The sequence below is a fragment of the Trypanosoma theileri genome (genome assembly GCF_002087225.1).
Source record: "Trypanosoma theileri isolate Edinburgh chromosome Unknown TM35_Tth_11_V1, whole genome shotgun sequence".
Taxonomy (NCBI): domain Eukaryota; phylum Euglenozoa; class Kinetoplastea; order Trypanosomatida; family Trypanosomatidae; genus Trypanosoma; species Trypanosoma theileri.
This window is the reverse complement of record NW_021639853.1, coordinates 179,665-198,677: the sequence shown is the minus strand read 5'-3', so window position 1 is coordinate 198,677 and position 19,013 is coordinate 179,665. Positions and strand designations below refer to the sequence as shown.

The 19,013-nt window shown below is 39.6% G+C and overlaps 7 protein-coding genes across 7 annotated transcripts; all 7 read right to left on the bottom strand.

Annotated features, from left to right (window-relative positions):
• Positions 1 to 268: 268 nt before the first annotated feature.
• TM35_000111840 (putative heat shock protein) lies at positions 269 to 1,090 on the bottom strand (the record flags this gene model as incomplete). Its single annotated transcript, XM_029024893.1, has 1 exon — positions 269 to 1,090. The coding sequence occupies one exon, from the start codon at positions 1,088 to 1,090 to the stop codon at positions 269 to 271; it is 822 nt and encodes a 273-aa protein (XP_028883716.1).
• Positions 1,091 to 1,549: 459 nt separating this feature from the next.
• On the bottom strand, positions 1,550 to 4,693 carry TM35_000111830 (uncharacterized protein; the record flags this gene model as incomplete). Its single annotated transcript, XM_029024892.1, has 1 exon — positions 1,550 to 4,693. The coding sequence occupies one exon, from the start codon at positions 4,691 to 4,693 to the stop codon at positions 1,550 to 1,552; it is 3,144 nt and encodes a 1,047-aa protein (XP_028883715.1).
• An 808-nt stretch (positions 4,694 to 5,501) lies between these two features.
• TM35_000111820 (U6 snRNA-associated Sm-like protein LSm8) lies at positions 5,502 to 5,894 on the bottom strand (the record flags this gene model as incomplete). The annotated part of the gene is made up of 1 exon (XM_029024891.1): positions 5,502 to 5,894. The coding sequence occupies one exon, from the start codon at positions 5,892 to 5,894 to the stop codon at positions 5,502 to 5,504; it is 393 nt and encodes a 130-aa protein (XP_028883714.1).
• Positions 5,895 to 8,142: 2,248 nt separating this feature from the next.
• On the bottom strand, positions 8,143 to 9,186 carry TM35_000111810 (pyruvate dehydrogenase E1 beta subunit; the record flags this gene model as incomplete). The annotated part of the gene is made up of 1 exon (XM_029024890.1): positions 8,143 to 9,186. One exon carries the CDS (start codon positions 9,184 to 9,186, stop codon positions 8,143 to 8,145), a length of 1,044 nt encoding a protein of 347 aa, XP_028883713.1.
• Positions 9,187 to 9,685: 499 nt separating this feature from the next.
• TM35_000111800 (putative dynein heavy chain) lies at positions 9,686 to 14,308 on the bottom strand (the record flags this gene model as incomplete). Its single annotated transcript, XM_029024889.1, has 1 exon — positions 9,686 to 14,308. The coding sequence occupies one exon, from the start codon at positions 14,306 to 14,308 to the stop codon at positions 9,686 to 9,688; it is 4,623 nt and encodes a 1,540-aa protein (XP_028883712.1).
• Positions 14,309 to 14,949: 641 nt separating this feature from the next.
• TM35_000111790 (uncharacterized protein) lies at positions 14,950 to 15,876 on the bottom strand (the record flags this gene model as incomplete). The annotated part of the gene is made up of 1 exon (XM_029024888.1): positions 14,950 to 15,876. The coding sequence occupies one exon, from the start codon at positions 15,874 to 15,876 to the stop codon at positions 14,950 to 14,952; it is 927 nt and encodes a 308-aa protein (XP_028883711.1).
• Positions 15,877 to 16,823: 947 nt separating this feature from the next.
• On the bottom strand, positions 16,824 to 17,768 carry TM35_000111780 (uncharacterized protein; the record flags this gene model as incomplete). Its single annotated transcript, XM_029024887.1, has 1 exon — positions 16,824 to 17,768. The coding sequence occupies one exon, from the start codon at positions 17,766 to 17,768 to the stop codon at positions 16,824 to 16,826; it is 945 nt and encodes a 314-aa protein (XP_028883710.1).
• Between the last annotated feature and the right edge of the window lie 1,245 nt (positions 17,769 to 19,013).

Below are 19,013 nucleotides of genomic sequence, written 5' to 3'. Positions count from 1 at the left end.
GAACAGTAGAAGCCAAATAAGAATAGAAACTCGAAAAAAAAAAAACATCACTACTGGCATTAGCCGCCACCAACCCCCATTGGGATGTGTATATCTTTCTGTGAAAACACAAAAGGAAATAATAATAATAATAATAATAATAATAATAATAATAATAATAATAATAATAACTGTGAAGTATACTTCACGCCCCCTTTAGGATGTCAAGAGGAAAAAAAAAAGAAAAGAAACGCCCAACGTATGACCTCATCCATTTTTTTAAAATCATTTAGTCAAGCCTATTCTTTGCATGTATAAGTGCATTGCGAATATATGTCCACTCCAGCACACATCGACGAAAGTTTTGATAATCTCCTGTTTTCCAATATTCCCTTGCCTGAGTATAATACTCCTCATATCGTTCCCCAAGATGTGCAATTAGAAGTTTCAATGTATCCCTACCCGTTTCCTCTGTGGTGTCTACTGTAAAGATAGATTCATTAGCCGCCATCATCTCCACCAGAAACTCCTGCGAGAGTGTGAGATTCTCCTCTTTTCCCCCTGTAATCTTTCTATTCTCCTCCACAGTTCGGCGGTCATCCTCCGCCATGAGGGCCTCCTCCTCTGCGGGGCTCAGCGGCCCGCCCTTCACTTCCTCCGCGCGGCTCAAGCGGGCGAGATATTTACAGCGCAGGAAGGGATCCCGCAGCGTCTCGTAGGCGACATTCGCATACATCGACTCATCCACATCCGCCACTCTATCCATGGAAGCGATCGTCGTTGTATTCGTCATTGGAGTAGAAGAAGAAAAAGAAGAGGAAGAGGAAGAAGAAGAAGAAGAGGGAAAAGTGGATCTTCCCTGTTTGGATTCTTCTCCTTCTCCTTCGTTTTCTTTGGCCTGTACATTGGCTTGATCGGGATGAACGCGGCGCTGGAGATCATGATACGCACGCTGCACCGCCGCTGTATCTAATTCAGGCGATTTCGGTAAATTTAAGTGTGCAAAGAAACTCCCTCGCCCCACTCGCCTCGCAATCGTTGTTGTGTGAAGATAGCGGTGAAGTCCCACCGGTGTTGTGAATGACCACAGAGTGGAGAGAGATGATCTCATTTCCCTATCACTTCCTTTTTAAGTTTATCTAACTCCCTCTCTTTCTTTTCCTTTCTTTCTTTCCTTTTTTTTTTATAAAGAGAGAGAGAAGTAAAGGGGGAAAAAATGTTATAATGCAAACAAACAAACAAAAAGAAAAGCAATTTATTTTCATTGACATTTTCCGTCCACAAAAATACTTCAAAGGAGTAAAAAAATTCAAATGTAAAATAAATGACATTTTCACTTTCCAAGTAATGATACAAAATCATCCTTAAAAAAGAAAAAAAAGCACACACAAATAAAATAGAAACAAAACCGAAAAAAGAACTAATATTCACTATTGAAAGTGAAAGGAGAAAAAAAAAAATTGTACATTGTATAATGAAATACATTCAGCAATTTCTCACCACTAAACATATATATATATATATATATATGTATATAAATATGTATATATATGTATATAGACAGAAAAGATTATGATGTACTCGAAGAAGACATGGGTTTTAATAAATGTGCCCGTTCTCGAAAGAGTTCTCCCACTTCCTGTACTGGACGCACAACCATACTTTCTTGAGGCACTAAACGAATGTTTGCCTCTTCTCTTTTCAAACCCGCACGTTTAAGTGCCTGTAGAAGTTTCTCCAAGTGTGTTTCTGCCAGTTGGGCCTTGGCAAACCATTCCCGTGCAGCCTCTCCAGTAGCACCACCCTCACCTTTAGATGCCGTTGCCACACACTTTGCCCGGAAAAAGGCAAGACGACTTTCCACAAAAGGTACATATCGTAATAAATCTAAAAGTATTACATTTAACATGAGGGTAACAGATCTTGTTGCTATTCCTGTTGTTCCTCCCTGTGATGTGGTTGGAGGTGATGGGGTGATGATAGTTGCAGCAGAGGTATTGGATCTAGATTCACCCGTGTTGGATTGTGTCTTCTCCGCATGCCGTCTTTCACTCTTCACTCGTGGTTTAACAAGAGAACGTCGTCCGCGGCGATTGGAAGAGGCATTACCACGTTCTTCTTCTCCTTTTCCAAGCGCATCTACTATACTCACACGTGCCTTACTTTGATAGGCGAAACAGAATGCCGCTGTCATTTCATCCAAGTTAAGATTCCATGCCCCACTTTCACCATCTAACATGTTCATTACACGAAGAAAAGATGTACGTTCTGGGGGTCCAACTTCTACATTTGTGGCTGTTAACACTGTTGGAAGTCGTTGTTGCATAAATGTGTTTGTAGTAGGGAAAGAAGAGGTGCCATTAATAACTGAAGATGCACCAGTATCACTAGATCGATGTTTTTCCTTTTTCATGGGTCGTTTCATTCGCTGGGTTTCCTGTGGCATTACTACCTCTGCAGTGTTTGTCATGAATTGTCCCTCTAATGCACTTAACTCCGTTGGAAGAAAAAATGCCATTGCCATATGATATAAATATTCCAATTGTTCCGATAAATTCATTGTGAGTGTTAAACCATCTACAGTTGTTTGTTCCCATGGCTCTGGAATTAAGGATTCCTTCTCCTGTTGAATTGCACGGAATAATTGAACTTGTTTACTTCTTAAATCTCCTAAAGTACCATCTTCTTGTTGTTGCTGTTGTTGATGTTGCTGCAGCTGCATGTGTAATACTTCTGCCGTCTTATTAAGTACATCTTCCATACGTAACAACCGATTTGGAGTTGGTAAACATTCTTGTCTCTTCCCAAGTCTCATATTCACAATATCAGAGTGACCCAGCAAGGCATCATAGAGAACACTATAGTCCACATGACCTTTAATAACAGGTGTGACTGGTGGTAATTGAATCTCTTCAATATCAATTCCTCCTCCTGGACTTAAAGCCATTGTATTAGACTTTGATGTTGTTGTTGTTTCTCCTGTTTGTTGCCGGTTTGCATACGACTTCCTTCGTGTAGATTGACGACGCAAGGTACTAGATGATACTTCATTAGATGTTACACTCGCTCCAGATGGTGTGGTCTCTAAGGCTTTAATAAATGAATGCCAATTCTCTGAAGAAAGTGGCATTCCTTGACGTGATAATGCCCATGTAGCATGAAGTGCCCTATACTTTTCCTGAACCTCTTGTTCTTCCTTTATTTGTTTTTCAGATTCCAGCTGTTGTTTTTTAAGTCTCTTGGTCTCAATTAATCGAATTTTATTTTTCAATATCACTTCACATGGAGATGGCTGGAAAAGTTTTTTACGCATCGCGGTCGTATCTTCGGCTTCAGGTGGGTGTGTAAAAGTCCTGAGGAACGCCACTGTTTTCTTTGGTGTTTCCTTTCTTGTTTCTCGTGCTGGACTAGTAGAAACAGAAATTATCTGTTGTTGTTGTTGTTGTTCTTGTTCTTCTTGTTGTTGTGCTTCTTGTTCTTTTGTTGGTGTTTCTTGTGGTTGAGTTAAAGATGGGAACGTCACTGCTCTTGGTGTTAATCTACTACTACCCTCTCTTCTTTGTCCTTCTTCCTCTTCTTCTTCTCCATCTTGTTTCTCTCCACGTGTTCTTCTCAATGGGGATGGTGACTGTGCCATTCGCATCTCTGCAGTGTTGGCTGGTAGTGTTAATGGTGTTAATGTGTTTACCGGCGATGATTGTGGAGTTCTTGTTCGGTTTGATCCATACATTTCAGCCGCCGCCTTACGTTCTTCTGGGCGAACCGCACGTCTATCAAGAATCTCAATATTTGGATGTTCATGAATGAGAAATAGACGATATCCCACCTCATCACAGAGTGGATTTCCACGGAGATCAAGTTCACGCAACCAGCGTAGTGGTTTTAACCGTGCAGAGACAGCTCTTAGGTTTCCCAAACGATTATGTGCTAATGTGAGTACTTCCAACTGTCGAAGTCTACTCACATCCCCGTCTAGTGTCTGCAGAGAATTGTGTGAGGCGTATAGACGTCGTAATAGACGACATCCACGTATATTATATCCAGAGGCATTGGGAGTAGTAGTAGTAGTAGTAGTAGTAGTAGTAGTAGTAGTAGTAGTAGTAGTAGTAGTAGTAGTTGTTGTTGTTGTTTTTGCTGCCGCGTTATTATTATCTGTACTTTGTGCGGTAGCTGTGAGTGGATCTTCTTGAGATCCCGATGTAGGGAGTAAAAAGTCTATTTGCCGCAGTCGATTATGCCGAATGATAAGTGTATCGAGATTCTCTAACAACTGCACATTAGGGTGAAGACGAGTAATGCCTTTTCGACAGAGTGTTAACTCCGTTATAGTGCGATAGCGGGAACGGGGAATGGCAAGAGCGCGAATAGGATCAATACAAAGCTCCTGTTCTTCTGTGGGATCCACATAGGGTGGAAACTCATCCTCATCCTCATTATTATAATCATCATACCAATTATCATCATTATCATCAGCATCCGCATCACTGATATAGCTACTATTCTGAGTAAATGATGAAGGATTAGATTTGTCTTTACTGCGCAGGCCAATTTGTTTATTGGAGGTCGCAGCGGAAATACCATGACTATTACTAGCCGCTAATGTCTTCCGTGTACTGGGCTTACTCCGCGGAGAACTGCGTGGGAGGCCTTGCAGAGTGCGTTTATGCCATACACGTATGAGATCTGGATAGGGTTTGCTGTGTGTTGTATACATATATCGCAAAACCTAAACCTGATACTATTCTTTTTTTTTTTCTTTCCTTTGTACACACAGAGAGAGAGAGAGATGTATGTGTGTGTCTAATCGTTTTTTTTTTCTTTCTTTCTTTGTTCGTTTGTTTTCGTTTTCGCCTTTTCTTTCGTTTTTTTTTTTTGTTTCTTTCTTCTGCTCTATATATATACAATATCCTCCAGTTCCTGTGTTTACCTCGTTCCACTATATATATATATATAGCTAAGAGATATTCTTATACCTGGTATCTGAATAGAGAAGAAAGAAAACAAGAAAAGAACAAAAATCAGTATACAAATGAAATGGGAGAGAAATAACTTCTCTGTATTTATTATGTTCCTCTAGATCCATCCATTATGATGTATCTTTAAAAAAAAAAAAAAAACCTTAAGTAAGATAACTGGGTTAAGCACATAATACTTGTTTTTTTTTCCTTTCTTTCTTTTTCTCACCCATGCCATACAGAATACAGGCGAGGAAATAGATCAGAACATAAACACATATCCCATCCCATTTTATATCTATATATATATATCTATATAATGATAGGATATATAGACATTTTTGTTTATAATGATAGGATATACGTGAGTCTATGACGCTAAATCTATTCCTCTCTTACACGAGATAAATACAACCGAACGAATATTTAATGAACGGATTAAAAAAAAAAAAGAAGGAAATCAACACAAAACTCTCTCTTTCCCCCTTTCACTATCCTCTTCTTCTCTATTGATGTTTACACACGCACACACACACACACACACACACACATACACATACAAACAGACTAATTCCCTCCCGCTGCAGCTGCTAGAGCGGCTCTTGGGACTTCCTCCACTGGCGGCAAATTACGGCCCCGCAGTGCACTCACACTCCACTTCGCCTCCTCTATTGTATTCACCGCCATCACACACACCACATCACTTCCACGGATCATCATCACACCCATCGACAATTCCCGCATGGGAGCTTCTTTTTCTTTTTCCTCTTCTTCTTCTTCTTCTTTTCTATTATCATTATTATTATTATTATTATCATCATTCTCTCTTTCGAATACACGCTCCACACAGGAAGTGAGGACGAGATTCAGTAATTGATCGGCGGCGTGCAGAACCCCGACGAGAGATCGACCATCTGTTGTGATCACAGAAACACGCCTTCGCAGATATTGAGCCAACATTTCTATTTATCCACACCTTCACTGAATGGGAAATAGAAAAAAAAAAATAAAAAAAAATAAGAAGCAGAAGAAGAGTTCATTCAAACAGAAGGAAGTGTTTAGGGAAAAAAAAGAGGAAAGTAAAGAAACATCAAAAAAAAAAAAAAAAAAAAAAAAAAAAAAAAAAAAAAAAAAAAAAAAAAAAAAAAAAAAAAAAAAAAAAGAATAATAATAAAGATACATAAATGTAAAGAAAAGAAATATAAGTGAGTACAATAGAAGTACGAATGGCGGCTGAGCAAAATAAATAAATAATAATCATAATAACAATAAAAAACATACACACACAGTGTGCATGGGTAATGTCCTTTTTTAGTTTCTCTTATATTTATTTCTCCCACGAGGCGATATCACGTGAAAAAGATAAAAAAAAGAAAAAAAGAGATAAGAAGGATAAAGAAATAAAAAAAAAAAATCCTACATGTAGTTCATACAAACATGACACACTTACGTACACACAAATAAAGAATTTTAGAGGGGGATATATATATATATACAGAGAAAAAGAAAAAGCACAACAAGGAAGAAAAGAGTCATACGAAAAAGAGAGAAAAAAATAAATAAATAAAATATCGAAGGAGGAGAAAAAAAAACAAAAACAAAACAACAGTAACAGCAAGAACAAGAATATATATATATATATATATATAGGAAAGAGAGATAGAAATAATAATCGAAAGATAGACGAAAAGAGAAAAAAAGAATTCTTCTTCCCATCTTTTCGTTTCCCATCTCCATCACAAACAGTATATCGACTATTCCCTTTTCTAACTCTCATAAACACCTTTTGTTTTTTTCTCCTCTGTTCATTTATGTTTTCTTTTTTTCTCAGATCCTCCCCCCAATTTGTTTGCTCTCTGCATCAGAAAAATCAACATACAACTACAAATCTACCCTGCAAATTTTTCTCTGTTTCTCTCTTAACTGCCACACCTTACTCATTCTTTTTTTTTTCTTTATCTCCTTTATAATGTTTTATTCATTTTTGCTTTACGTTAATAAAGAATCCCTGCGCACGTTAGTGTGATTCTCTCATTCCCTTTAATAAATGGAATGAAGAAGGAAAGAAAAAAGAACGATAAGACCTTTTCCCCTCCTCTCCCCTCTGCACCTTAACTATAGAGATTTCTCTTGTTTAACTTCAATTTCACCTTTACAAATTCTTCTTATTTCTACACTTTTCTCTCTTTTTCTCTCTTAGAATGCTTACTCTTCACTTTCCCCCTTTATGCAGCAGCTGTTTACTGCATTTTTTTATCCACTTCCCTTCTTCCTCTTCTTCTCGTGAAGAGCCCAGAGTTGGATGCCCAATATCATTTGTAGAGGGAGTGAAAAAAAGAAAAAAAAAAAGCAAGTTTTCATTCTGTAAGAGTAAAGAATGCTTGTGCGAATGTGTGTGTGTGTATGTATATGTGTTTGCCTTTTTATTTCCTCTCAAATGCTATATCTTTATTCTTTCACCTTCTCTTTTCTTTTTTTTTTTTCCTTCTTCTTAATTGATCATACAATCACAGATGGTCAAAAAAAAAAAAAAGAGAGATAGAGAGCGAATTGAAGAATAAAACTCTCTCCCCTCTTTTCTACGTTGTGAACATCATCTTCGCCTTCACTCACAATCATTGCTCATTTCATTTTATACTCTCACAAACATGTACACACAAATAAAGATATAATCTCTTCATCCGTTCCTTCTCTCAAATATTAAGAAAAATCTCAATATTTCGAGGCATCATCATTATCATTATCATCACCATTATTAAAAAGACTATAACTAGGGGCATTGACAACGAAGAATAATAATAACAATAATATTTTAAGTACACAATGACTCAAACCCCTTGGCTTCATCGTACGCACTTACACAGAACGTAAAAAGAGATCAAAAATAAGAAAAAGAAAAAAAAAAAAAAAAACCATCCTTCACTCCTAACTTTCTATTTCTTCAATATATTTTTTTAAAAAGAAAAAAAGTTTCATTTCAGTTCCTCCTGCAATTCTTCCCACTTTGTCCCCATTTTTTTTTTTGGTTGTTATTGTTGTCGTAGTCGCACCTGCTTCACACCATCTATATATATACACACACCTACCCACCACTTTTTTCTCACACTTCAAAATATCATTAAATAGATATGATAGACCGATTGGTGTATATATATATATATATATATATACATAGATGTATGTGTTTGGTTTACTAGAGTCCTGTTGACTAACTGAGGACACGCCGTGCTACGGCGAGTACATCGGAGACCTGTGGCTGTGAGGCCATTTCCAATTCCTTCGCGTACGGCGTTGGGCAGTCGGCGCAGGAGACCCGCTCCATTGGGGCATCCAAGTAGTCAAAGGCGTCGCTCTCCATCACGATGGCGCAGACCTCCGCCCCCACATTGCACACGGGGAAGGACTCATCCACCGTCATGGCCCGGCCCGTCTTGCGGACGGAGGCGAGAATGGCGCTGCGGTCGAGTGGGCGGAGGGAGCGGAGATTGAGAACCTCCACCTCGACGCCCTCGCGGGCCAACACCTCCGCGGCCTTCAGGCAGTACTCCACGCCGCGGGAGAAACTGATCATGGTGAGATGTTTCCCCTCCCGCTCCACCTTGGCGCGGCCAAAGGGAATGAGGAAGTCTTTATCCAGTGCCTCCGGCGAGAGCGGGAAGGACTCACCGTACAGCAGTTCGTGCTCCAGCACCACCACCGGGTTGTTGTCGCGAATGGCGCTTTTAATCATTCCACGCGCGTCCTCCGCACTGTACGGCGCCATCACCTTCAGCCCCGGCACAGACGCATACCACGGCGCGTAGCACTGACTGTGTTGGGCACCGACACCCGCAGAGGCGCCGTTCGGGCCACGGAAGACAATCGGGCAGTGCAGTTGACCACCAGACATGTAAAGTCCCTTGGCGGCGGAGTTCACAATCTGATCAATGGCCTGCATGGCAAAGTTAAAGGTCATGAACTCACACACCGGGCGAAGGCCATTCATTGCCGCACCCACCGCCATTCCTGTAAAGCCGTGCTCCGTGATGGGGGTGTCGACAATGCGGGTGGTGCCGTACTTATCCACAAGTCCCTTCGTTACTTTATACGCGCCCTGGTACTGTCCTACCTCCTCACCGAGAACAAACACGGACTTGTCGCGTTCCATCTCTTCATCAATGGCCTTATTAATGGCATCACGCACAAACACCGTCGTTGACGCTCGAGTGGCAACGGCAGCAGAGAGAAATTTAGAGGCAGCAAAGCGACGCATCTTTTATTATATATTCTTTTCTTTTGTTTTTTTCTTCCCTGTTGATTATGCTATTTAACTATAAATAAATATATATATCTTCTTTTTTTTTATTACTCTTTTTCTTACAAGAATTTTTTTTTTCTTTTGTTATCGTAGCGCACTTCTTCAATGTTTTGTGTTAAAATTAAGAAGAAACAATAGTAGAGAAAATAAATTAAATAAACAAAACACACCAAGCAAATCATAAAATATAATAACCACAATAAGAAGAGAACCAATTATAAAAAAAATTCTCTCTCTCACACCCGCACCCTTTTTTTTTTTTTTTCAAAAAAAAAAAAAAAGCAAATGCGATTGTACAAATAGTATCAATCACAATATACCAATTCATGTGCATGGGCATACATACACAAATACACACACACACATACTCAGATAAACAGGTAGAGAGAAAGATAGATAGGTAGATAGAAACAAAAGAACAAAAAAAAAAAAAATGTTTCTAATGAGCCCCACTTCACTCTGCGGTATTGCGAGGGCCATTTTTACGTCGTACATGACGGTGTGAGTAAGAATCATCCCCGCTGCGATACCGTTTCTGTTTGGAGGCGTCTCCTCCACTTTGAGAGATCCAATTCCTTCTACCCTCTTTGTTGTAACTCTTACTTCCATGCAGAACTGCCGTCGTTGAAGCCGTTGTGTTATTCTTCCCTAATGACGTCTCTGAAGAATGCGGTATACCGCCAAAGAGATGATCGACATCTGTTGCGGTTGCCGGCATGTTTGGAAGTAACGGACATTCCACGGAAGCCAACAGTTGTATGGGGTGTGTGCCATCGCCAGAAGAATACACAGAAGAGACACTAGTCGTATTCGTACTGGTACTAGTAGCAGTAGTAGTAGTAGTAATAGTAGCAGTATTCGTACTACTAGTAGTAATAGGAGGCATACCCAATTGTTCCAATCGTTTGTTTAATGCTGTTCGGAAAGACAATTCATACTGTTTCACGAGGCCTAATATGCGCCGGAGGTGAAATACAATTGAATAAGCTCTCCAATCCCCAAGAGGGGTATTCTCACTAAGAAAACGTACCACAGCACGGGTTGTATCTGCGATAAAAAGACGAAGAAGTGACACAGCATCCTTTTCCGATCCTGGAAGAGTACGACGAATCCATTCATTACTATCGCTATTATCGTTATTATTATTATTATTATTATTATTATTATTATTATTATTATTACTTTTATCTCCCACGGTATCAGTAGTGGGTAATGTCGTTCCTCGCTGTTGTTGTTGTTGTTGCTGGAGGATCTGCATTTGTGGTGGTGGTGGTGGTGTTTGTCTTGCATGAATAACGCGAGGAACAAAGAAACTCAATTTGTACGGCAACGCAATCTCATCAGCGATAATTCCCAAAAACGCAGATAATGAGGCACATTCAAGTTTTGTCGCGTATGTGAGTTTCGTATTCGCTCGCAGCACAACACGGCGTACCGTCTCTAATATGGCCTGCGGCTCAAAAGCACGTGCCACTCCTTCCATCCATTTCTTTAATCCCACACCAGCGGTCACTCCATCCACTACAGACATCCTTGCCCGTTGCATGAGTGTTACTACAATACTCTCAATATATAGTTTCACTACGGCAAGAGGTAGAGGTTTCTCATCACGGGGAGGAAGTACTTGTTCTTCCTTCTTACTTTGATTATTCACATCTTCCGTTGTGGTATGAGTCTCTCCAACACCCTTTTCTTCTTTATTCGCCTCATTATTTGCTTCCACTACAACAGACTCTTTGGGTGGAACCAGCTGTTGTTGCTGTTGTTGTGATGATGTTGTTGTTGTTGTTGTTGTTGTTGGTTCTACCTTTTGACCAAATTGTTTTCTTATCATCTTCACATCCTGCTGTATAGCGGCTTCCATTAATGCAATGGCTCGTGCCTGTGAGCCCAACTCTTTTTCTTTCAATGCATACTGTTCCAATGCCGCACGGCGTGCTAACAGTGTACGTGTTGGGATATATTTCATATAGGCACGATTACAAATTCGAAGAAGTGTCATTGCACATGTTCCCGCACGGGAGTCGATATCTTCAAACTCTGCAGCACAAAACCAGTCATTCCACGCATGAGGCACTTCTGCATATTCCTCTGCTGTAGTCTTCTTTATCTTATCATCTTTCTCTTCCTTATTCTTATTCTTATCCTCTTCTTCCTTCTCTAGTGTACATCCACCACGCAGTAGAAATGCCATTGGTAAAGGACTCTTCTCTTCTTTATTATTATTATTATTATTATTATTATTAATTACTGTGGATTTATTTGCTCGAATGGCACATAATCTCTTTACAATAGACCGCTGAACATCATGTCTAATAGTGGCATCCCAATAAGTAACACTACTGCAGAGTCGCAATACACCAAAGAACATAGAAGCCATCACATCTACAGTGAGTGGCTCAGACAACGCACGGCGGTCAGAGTCTCCACGCACACGAGACGCCACCAACACTCCCACATGTGCGATAATATCAATAAATAGACTACGTGTTACTATACTGTCTTCCTCCTTTTGCGTCTTGGACTCTGCTGAAACTTTCTTATTTGTAGTAGTAGTAGTAGTAGTAGCTGTTGTTGTTGTTGTTGTTGTTACGGCTGATGGAGACATGAGTAATTCATGAAAGAAATGTAAAGCATCGTTTTTCGCATTCAATGCCAGTCGCAGTGGCTGTCGACTATAATAACCCCGTGGAAGTTCTTGAAAGTAGGCGACTTCTGCAGAAAGTGGGTATCGCATAGCACAACTCACATGATCTCTATCCGCTGCTGTACTGTAGTCTACACCAATAGCACGCAGTGGTGGGAGAAAGAATGCCACTAGGGCATATCGCTGCAGCTGGACAATCTGACGATGAAGATGTGTAAGCATTAAACGGCCTGGTGCGAAGAAACGACGTGCGGCTTGACGAATATGTAGTAATGCGTGTGTGTCGAAGAGTGGAGTGTCACTACAGAGAAATGCCAAGAACATAAGCCACTCACTTGTGGCTACTGTGTGGGAATGAAAAGTTGCAAAGGACTCATCTAGTGCGGCTCCAATAAAACGCTCCACCACATCCACTGGAATACTATTATTATTATTATTATTATTATTATTATTATTATTAGTATTCTCAGTAGTGGCATTCATACTTGTATTATGTGGAACCAGTTCACTACATAGACTCACTATTGCTTGTTCTATAGTTCTAAACACTGTGAAGTATTTTGGGAAGAATGTCAATGCCACTGTATTCCCTTCCAGAGGTTCCTCCATAAATGCACTCGATCGTGATTCACTAGATCTTCCCTTATCAGTAATAGCAGCCTCACAATCACATGCGGCTGTTACACTATTATTAGGAGAGAGAACACCTAAAAAATGCTGTAAAGTAGCAATTGGACGTTGGACCAATAATACCCGTAAGACTCGAATACTAAGATTCGTTGGAGGATTCGTTTTATCCAGTGCGCAGGAGACGACATGACCCATCTTTGCTGTACAGGCCTCTACTAATGTACGTTGAGTGGACACCGCGGAAGATGATGGGGATGATAAGGAGGAGGATGAGGAGATAAAGGAAGAGTGTGTATCGCCTCTCTTACTATACCATGTGAAGAAGGCTTTTAATGCCTCATGTTCTTTATCTTCGCAAGGAGGAATAATAGATGTATATATATCATTACTTCCATCCGTCTTCAGTTTATTGGGATTGTGTTGTTGTACAGTTTGATCGCGTCTCATATAAAATGTACGAGCCACTATATCAGCAAGCACAACTATCCATGGTGATGTTTCATTAAACTCCTCTAACAGCATAAATACACGTTGAACGTTTTGTTGTATAGATCGAATCCATTCATTCGCTTCAGGTGTTGTTAATTTTTTACTTTCATTACATTCAACTTTCTCTTTCTTCTTCTCCTTTTCCTCATTATCATTATTATCAGCACTATTATCTCCAGTGTTCCCCTTCTTCGCCTCCTCCTCCTCTCGATGAGGGATCATAGAATAGAGAAGTTCTCCACACAACGGAAGCCATTTACCAAGTGACTGTACAATTACTTTAGCCTTTGCAGATGTAGATATCACAACATGACCACGTTTAGGATGTACTATACTCATCACAGTATCTGTGGATGTGAAAGAAGAAGAGGTTCCCATTGTTAACATATTAAGAACCTTAACAACACGTGTTACAAGATGACGAACATCCTCTACATCTATTCCACCCTCCTTTTCTTTTTCTTCTTCATTTTCCTTTTTTGTTGTTCCTACACACAATAATGGCTGTATTTCCTCTTCAAGAGATTGTAACTCACGAAGAAACGCCTCCCATGTGTAGTGAACAAGCTGTGGGAGATGTTGTTCCTGTTCAATAGGGGTCATACCTAATATATCTACCACAAAGGACCATACAATATCTATTAAGGATATATTATCTTGTACACCCCAACTGGATGTATGTGTAAAGGCGATGTCTACGAGAAAAGAGTCCACAATAGTATAGGAACAAGAGGTTCCACTACCAACACCACTAATATTATTATTATTATTATTATTATTATTATTATTATTATTATTATTATTATTATTATTATTATCATTCTTAATCCATTGTGAAGCCCATTCACCAATAACGGTGGTGATTAACATTTCATGCACTCTCCACCAGAGTGTGTTATTATCCGGTTCCCCAGTATTCGTAGTCGTAGTATTAGTATTATTGGTTCCTCCAGAGACTTCATTCTCCAGAGATGGTTTATCCACCTCCCCTTGATCTTGCTGTTCTTTTTCTCTAGTCAATACCTTAAGCAATCTATCTCGTATCAAAATAAGTTCATCACACCATTGCGTTAACGTTTCAGCATTCACAGAAGTATCCACCTCGTTCTTATTCTTATTCTTATTATTATTGGTAATGGTGTTAATATGTACCTTCAACATTTCCCTAGCTTTATTTCTAATCTCTTGCAGTAAGGAAGAAATATCACCCTCTGTCGTGGGGGATGATAAGAGAGAGGCCGCCTCCTCTGCTAAATACCGGTGTGTCCACCAAGCACCAGCCAATACATTCTCATCATTCGAATACGCCATATATATATATATATATATATTCTGTTTGTTCCTTTATTTCTTTTTACTCTTCTTGTTCTTTGTTTTTTCTCTATTTCAAAGGAAAATAGACACGTCCAAGATAGGGGAGATTAACTTCACCACTTCTTTCTTTCTCCCCTTGTGTTCGCTTACAGTTATTTGTTTTGAAATAGGTAAATTCCCCAAAAAGAAAAAAAAGATAAAGATAGATAGAAAAAAAAAGAATGCTTCTTTTCCCCTTTGTAAAGTGTTCATACTTTGACTATTGACTATGTACAGTTTCCGCTCGTTTTATTTTTTTTCTTTGGGTTTTTATTTTGTGAAGGACACAGCGTGCGTGCAAGCAAGGCAGATAAAGTTTCCATAGGTATATTTATAGATACCAAGGTTCATTCTCTGCATACACACGCAACACCTACCACTAAAAAAATGTATATATAAATATATATATATTTATCTGTGAAGGACAGAAAACATCAGAAAAAAAAAAGAAAAAACACAGTTTAATATTTCTATTCTCACGTTCTTACCAACATATCACGTAATACATATAGACACACAAAGCGATAAACAAACAGTAATATGAATATATTACGTGAAAGTGAACAATAACGTATATATATATTTTAATTTCTCTTTATTCATGATGTTTTCTCAAGACTTCGTTGCAATGCTAAGGAACGACGCACGTAAAATGTGTGTTCTGCCAAACTCTGTTGCCGCACTTCAAAATACTGCGGGTACCGTTCAAAGTACTGAATAGCTTTCACATTTGGCTTTCCCATACACTTCACACGTACTTCTTCTGGAATTCGCAAATCTGTAAAGGCTGACCACTCATTTGGAATATACTGTAATACCGTGTTAATACGCTGTTGTTTCTCTGCAATTGGGTCATGCCTCAGAATGCGTGCGTTAATATCATCATTTCCTATTTTTCCAGTTTGTGCGGATGATGTGGAAGATCCCGCAGAGGTGAATGAGAGGGGTGGTTCCTCCAATACCATGCGGTGTGCGGCTGCGGGCACCAAGTGCGGTGGGGCACAGTGAATGGTCCGATTCCGTCCATTCCCCTGTTGATAGACGGCGAAGTGATTTGGATAGCGAAGTAAGAGCTGCTCGAGTGGCTCGCGGTTCTTTGCGAGGGTCTTTCGGCTTGTACTCGAGAGGGCGCGGAAGAGAGAGCCAATGGGAACTGGGCGGCTCAGCACTATTTGGATCTCCTCCAGTAGATTGTCCATCGCCTCCTGATCGGGTTTATTAGAATTCACACTAGTACTACTACTACTATTTTTACTATTACCATTATTACTATTACTACTACCATTATCAGCAGTAGTATTGGTATTAGTAATGGGAGTAGATGATGTACGGCTGCCTCCTTCATGTATGGTGGAGTTTAGACGACGTTGTGTTATTACCATACTGTTCACACCAGTAAGAAGAGAAGCATGTGAGCAGAACCGACGAACACAGATAAACATCTCTTGAGTAGTGTGACTGTTAGGGCGTATCCGCGAGAATGGGATGGCTTTTATTCCCAACACACCACGAACGGCTGTAAGCATAGGGACTCAACACTTTGTTTTTTTTTTCTTTTTTTTTTTCTCTTTAATTGGTGTATTGGTATACCTCGATTTTAACTTTTAGCTTTTATACCATGTGGGAATGAAGAATAAATAATAATAATAAAAAAAAAGCATAGGAATACATGTGGAAAAAGAATACGAGAAAAAAATAATACTTACATTCTGAGAGTTTAACAAAAATAAAGGAGTTCTGTGTTTTATACAGTCCTACACAACATTGATAGAAAAAGAGAAGAGGATATATATATATATATATAGTGTATGTGTTCCTGATGATTCCTGATTCTTATATACTTCTCTTGACAATTCCTTCCATTGAGGTTCTTCTCTTATTTTCTTCTTTCTTTCTTTCAATCTTTACTACAAAGGAAGAAAAGCTCTAGGAGAGTGCCTCTCAAAGGAATAGGCAACAGTAATAGTAGTAATAATAGTAAAAGTAAGGATTAGAGAAAATACAGAGAGAAACAACAAGATACAATTAAGGGCAAATCTCTCTCTTTCTTTCTTTCTTTTCCCCCACAAAAACCCTTCTCTTTATTCACTTTCATTCATCTTCACAATCTTCTCATCAGACGGATGGCTAGACTGTTTCATATACTTCTCCCCCCTCTCTATTCTTCATCTTTTTTTTTTTTCTAATTTCTATCATCACTGCCTCTTTACCTCTCACCTTTACCTCCTCCACATGTCCTGTTCACCACGCAAAAGAACAGAAATGAACAAAACGAGGAGAGAGAAAGAGAGAGAAATAATCGCAAGCAAGCAGTACAACAAGAAGAAGAACCACAACGAAAAATAACAAAAAGAAAAAAAAAACAACAACAACAACAAACAAAACAAAACAAAACAAAAAAAAACCACTCCTCTCTTCTTTCCTTTTCTCTTCCTTCCTTTTCCCCGTTACATGGCTGGCTTTTCAAACACCCTCAACGCCTGGACTGAGTGCCAAAGCTACGAGCCTCACCTCCCATTCTCCCACCATTGCTGCTGTGATTCCCTCCGCGGCCTCTAAAGCCTCCACCCCGATCGCCTCCAAACCGCCCACTTCCACCCCGATCACTATTCCCCCGATCACCGCCGCCGCCGCCTCGGCCTCTTCCTCTAAACCCTCCACCGCCGCGATCACTATTGCTGTTGCTATTCCCTCTTCCTCCTCTTCCTCTACCGCCTCCGCCGCCTCGGCCTCCCCCACGTCCACCGCCGCGTCCTCCTCCTCCGCGGCCTCCACCTCCGCGACCACCGCGGCGATTAAGTCCCAACATTTCTTGCATGGTTTCTCGTTGTTTCTCTCTGGCAATGAGTTTCTGGTATGCAAGTGGGGTGGCCGCCACGTAGAGGACACCATCGGAAGGATTGGCCTTTACAACGAACAGTTGTTTACGTTGTTCCAGGAAAGCCTTGAGTCCATCATGTTTCTCGGAGATGGCCTCCTGTACATCTGGCACCAGTTGGGCATTTAGACTCTTGATGGAAATGGCTCCATTCTGTGGAATGTACTTGACAATACTGGTGAGGATCTTCCAATCATCACGCATCATGATACGGGTCACATCACTGAGTTCACCATCTCCAGTTTGGTTTATTAAACGTGGAACGGTACTGCCACTGCTTTGATTACCACTTCCACTACTACCACGATGATCACGTCCACCACCACCACGTCCTCCTCCGCCTCCTCCACGGCCTCCGCCACGTCCACCGCCAAAAGTCCCTTGCGCACGTGTAGAGAAAAGAATGGCCGCTGAATGACATTTATTGAAATGATTGCAACTACTGCTGCTGCTAGTTCCTATATGAGGCGTGGCTGCGGTTTTACATACCGCGGTGATAAGGCCATTGGCGATACACACAGAGTTCAAGACACGTCGCATTTGATTTCCTCTTTTAAATATAATGTGAAAATAATCAAACACAAAATAATAATAATAAAAAGACAAGAGGTATCCTTTTTTTTTTTTTTTTCTCTTCTCTTTTTTTCTTCTTTAAATTCAAAAAAAAAAGACCACCCTAGCTTTTCCGTTAGTTATATGAGCGTATTTGTGGATGTATAATATGTCTGTAATGTAAGTCTGTGTCTGTGATGACAAAAAAAAGGCTCAACCAACAGTTAATATGAGCAATAAATACGACTAATCTATCCCGACACCTACCTTTCTTCCTTTTCAACTAGAACACCTCGTTATCCCTCACTATGTATATATATGTATATGCTTGTACGATTATCTCTGTGAGTGAGTGTTGTGAGTGTCTTTCCTTCTTCTTTTCTTTTCTTCTTCTTATTGCCACTTTAATTCCACGTGCCCCAAGTGTGGCTTCTGGTGTTTTTCTTTCCTTTTTTTTCTTCTTTTTCGTTGGTTTCGCTGATCTTCTCCTACGAAATTACGAAGGAATGAAAATAATTTCCCCCCAAAAAGAAAAAAAAGTACAAAGAGAGAGAGAGAGAAAAAGAGAGAGAGGAAATGTCTTATTTTTGCTTCAGCACAGAGTGAATATCAGAAGGATTATTAACGAATATATATATATAGAAATTAGCACCAAAACAACAACAACAAAAAGAAAATGCATGCAGTATTGTAACCTCTATTTAAAGTATTCATTTCTCTCAACTTCCTTCTATTCCCCACAAGGATGACGTCTGAGCGGATCACATCACCTTTTTACCCAATATCACCACAAATAGTAACAACTCAGAATCATAATAATGCACATACATACATACATACACATTGGGGAATGGTAGGCACGAAAAAAAAAAAAAATAAAGGGAGGATTATTGAAAACGATGATAAAAAGGGGAAGAAATATTACTATTTATAATATAGTCATGGCACATAGAAAAAAAGAAAGAAAGGATGAATGAATGAACAAATCAAGAAGAAAAAACAAAACAACTTACTGTGTCCGGATGAAAGTAAATGAGAGGTAAAGATCCAACCAAGTAGAAGACATCATCTCTCCCACTTTTAACATTTCCCTTATTCTTGTACCTTTTTACGATGCTCTCAATTATATTCAGCGATCACTCTTTTCCTCATATTCCCTTAAGTCGCTATTCTCTCTTCTAATTCTTCTGTAATATTTCTTATACTATGAATTCAAAAGCAAAAAAAAAAAAA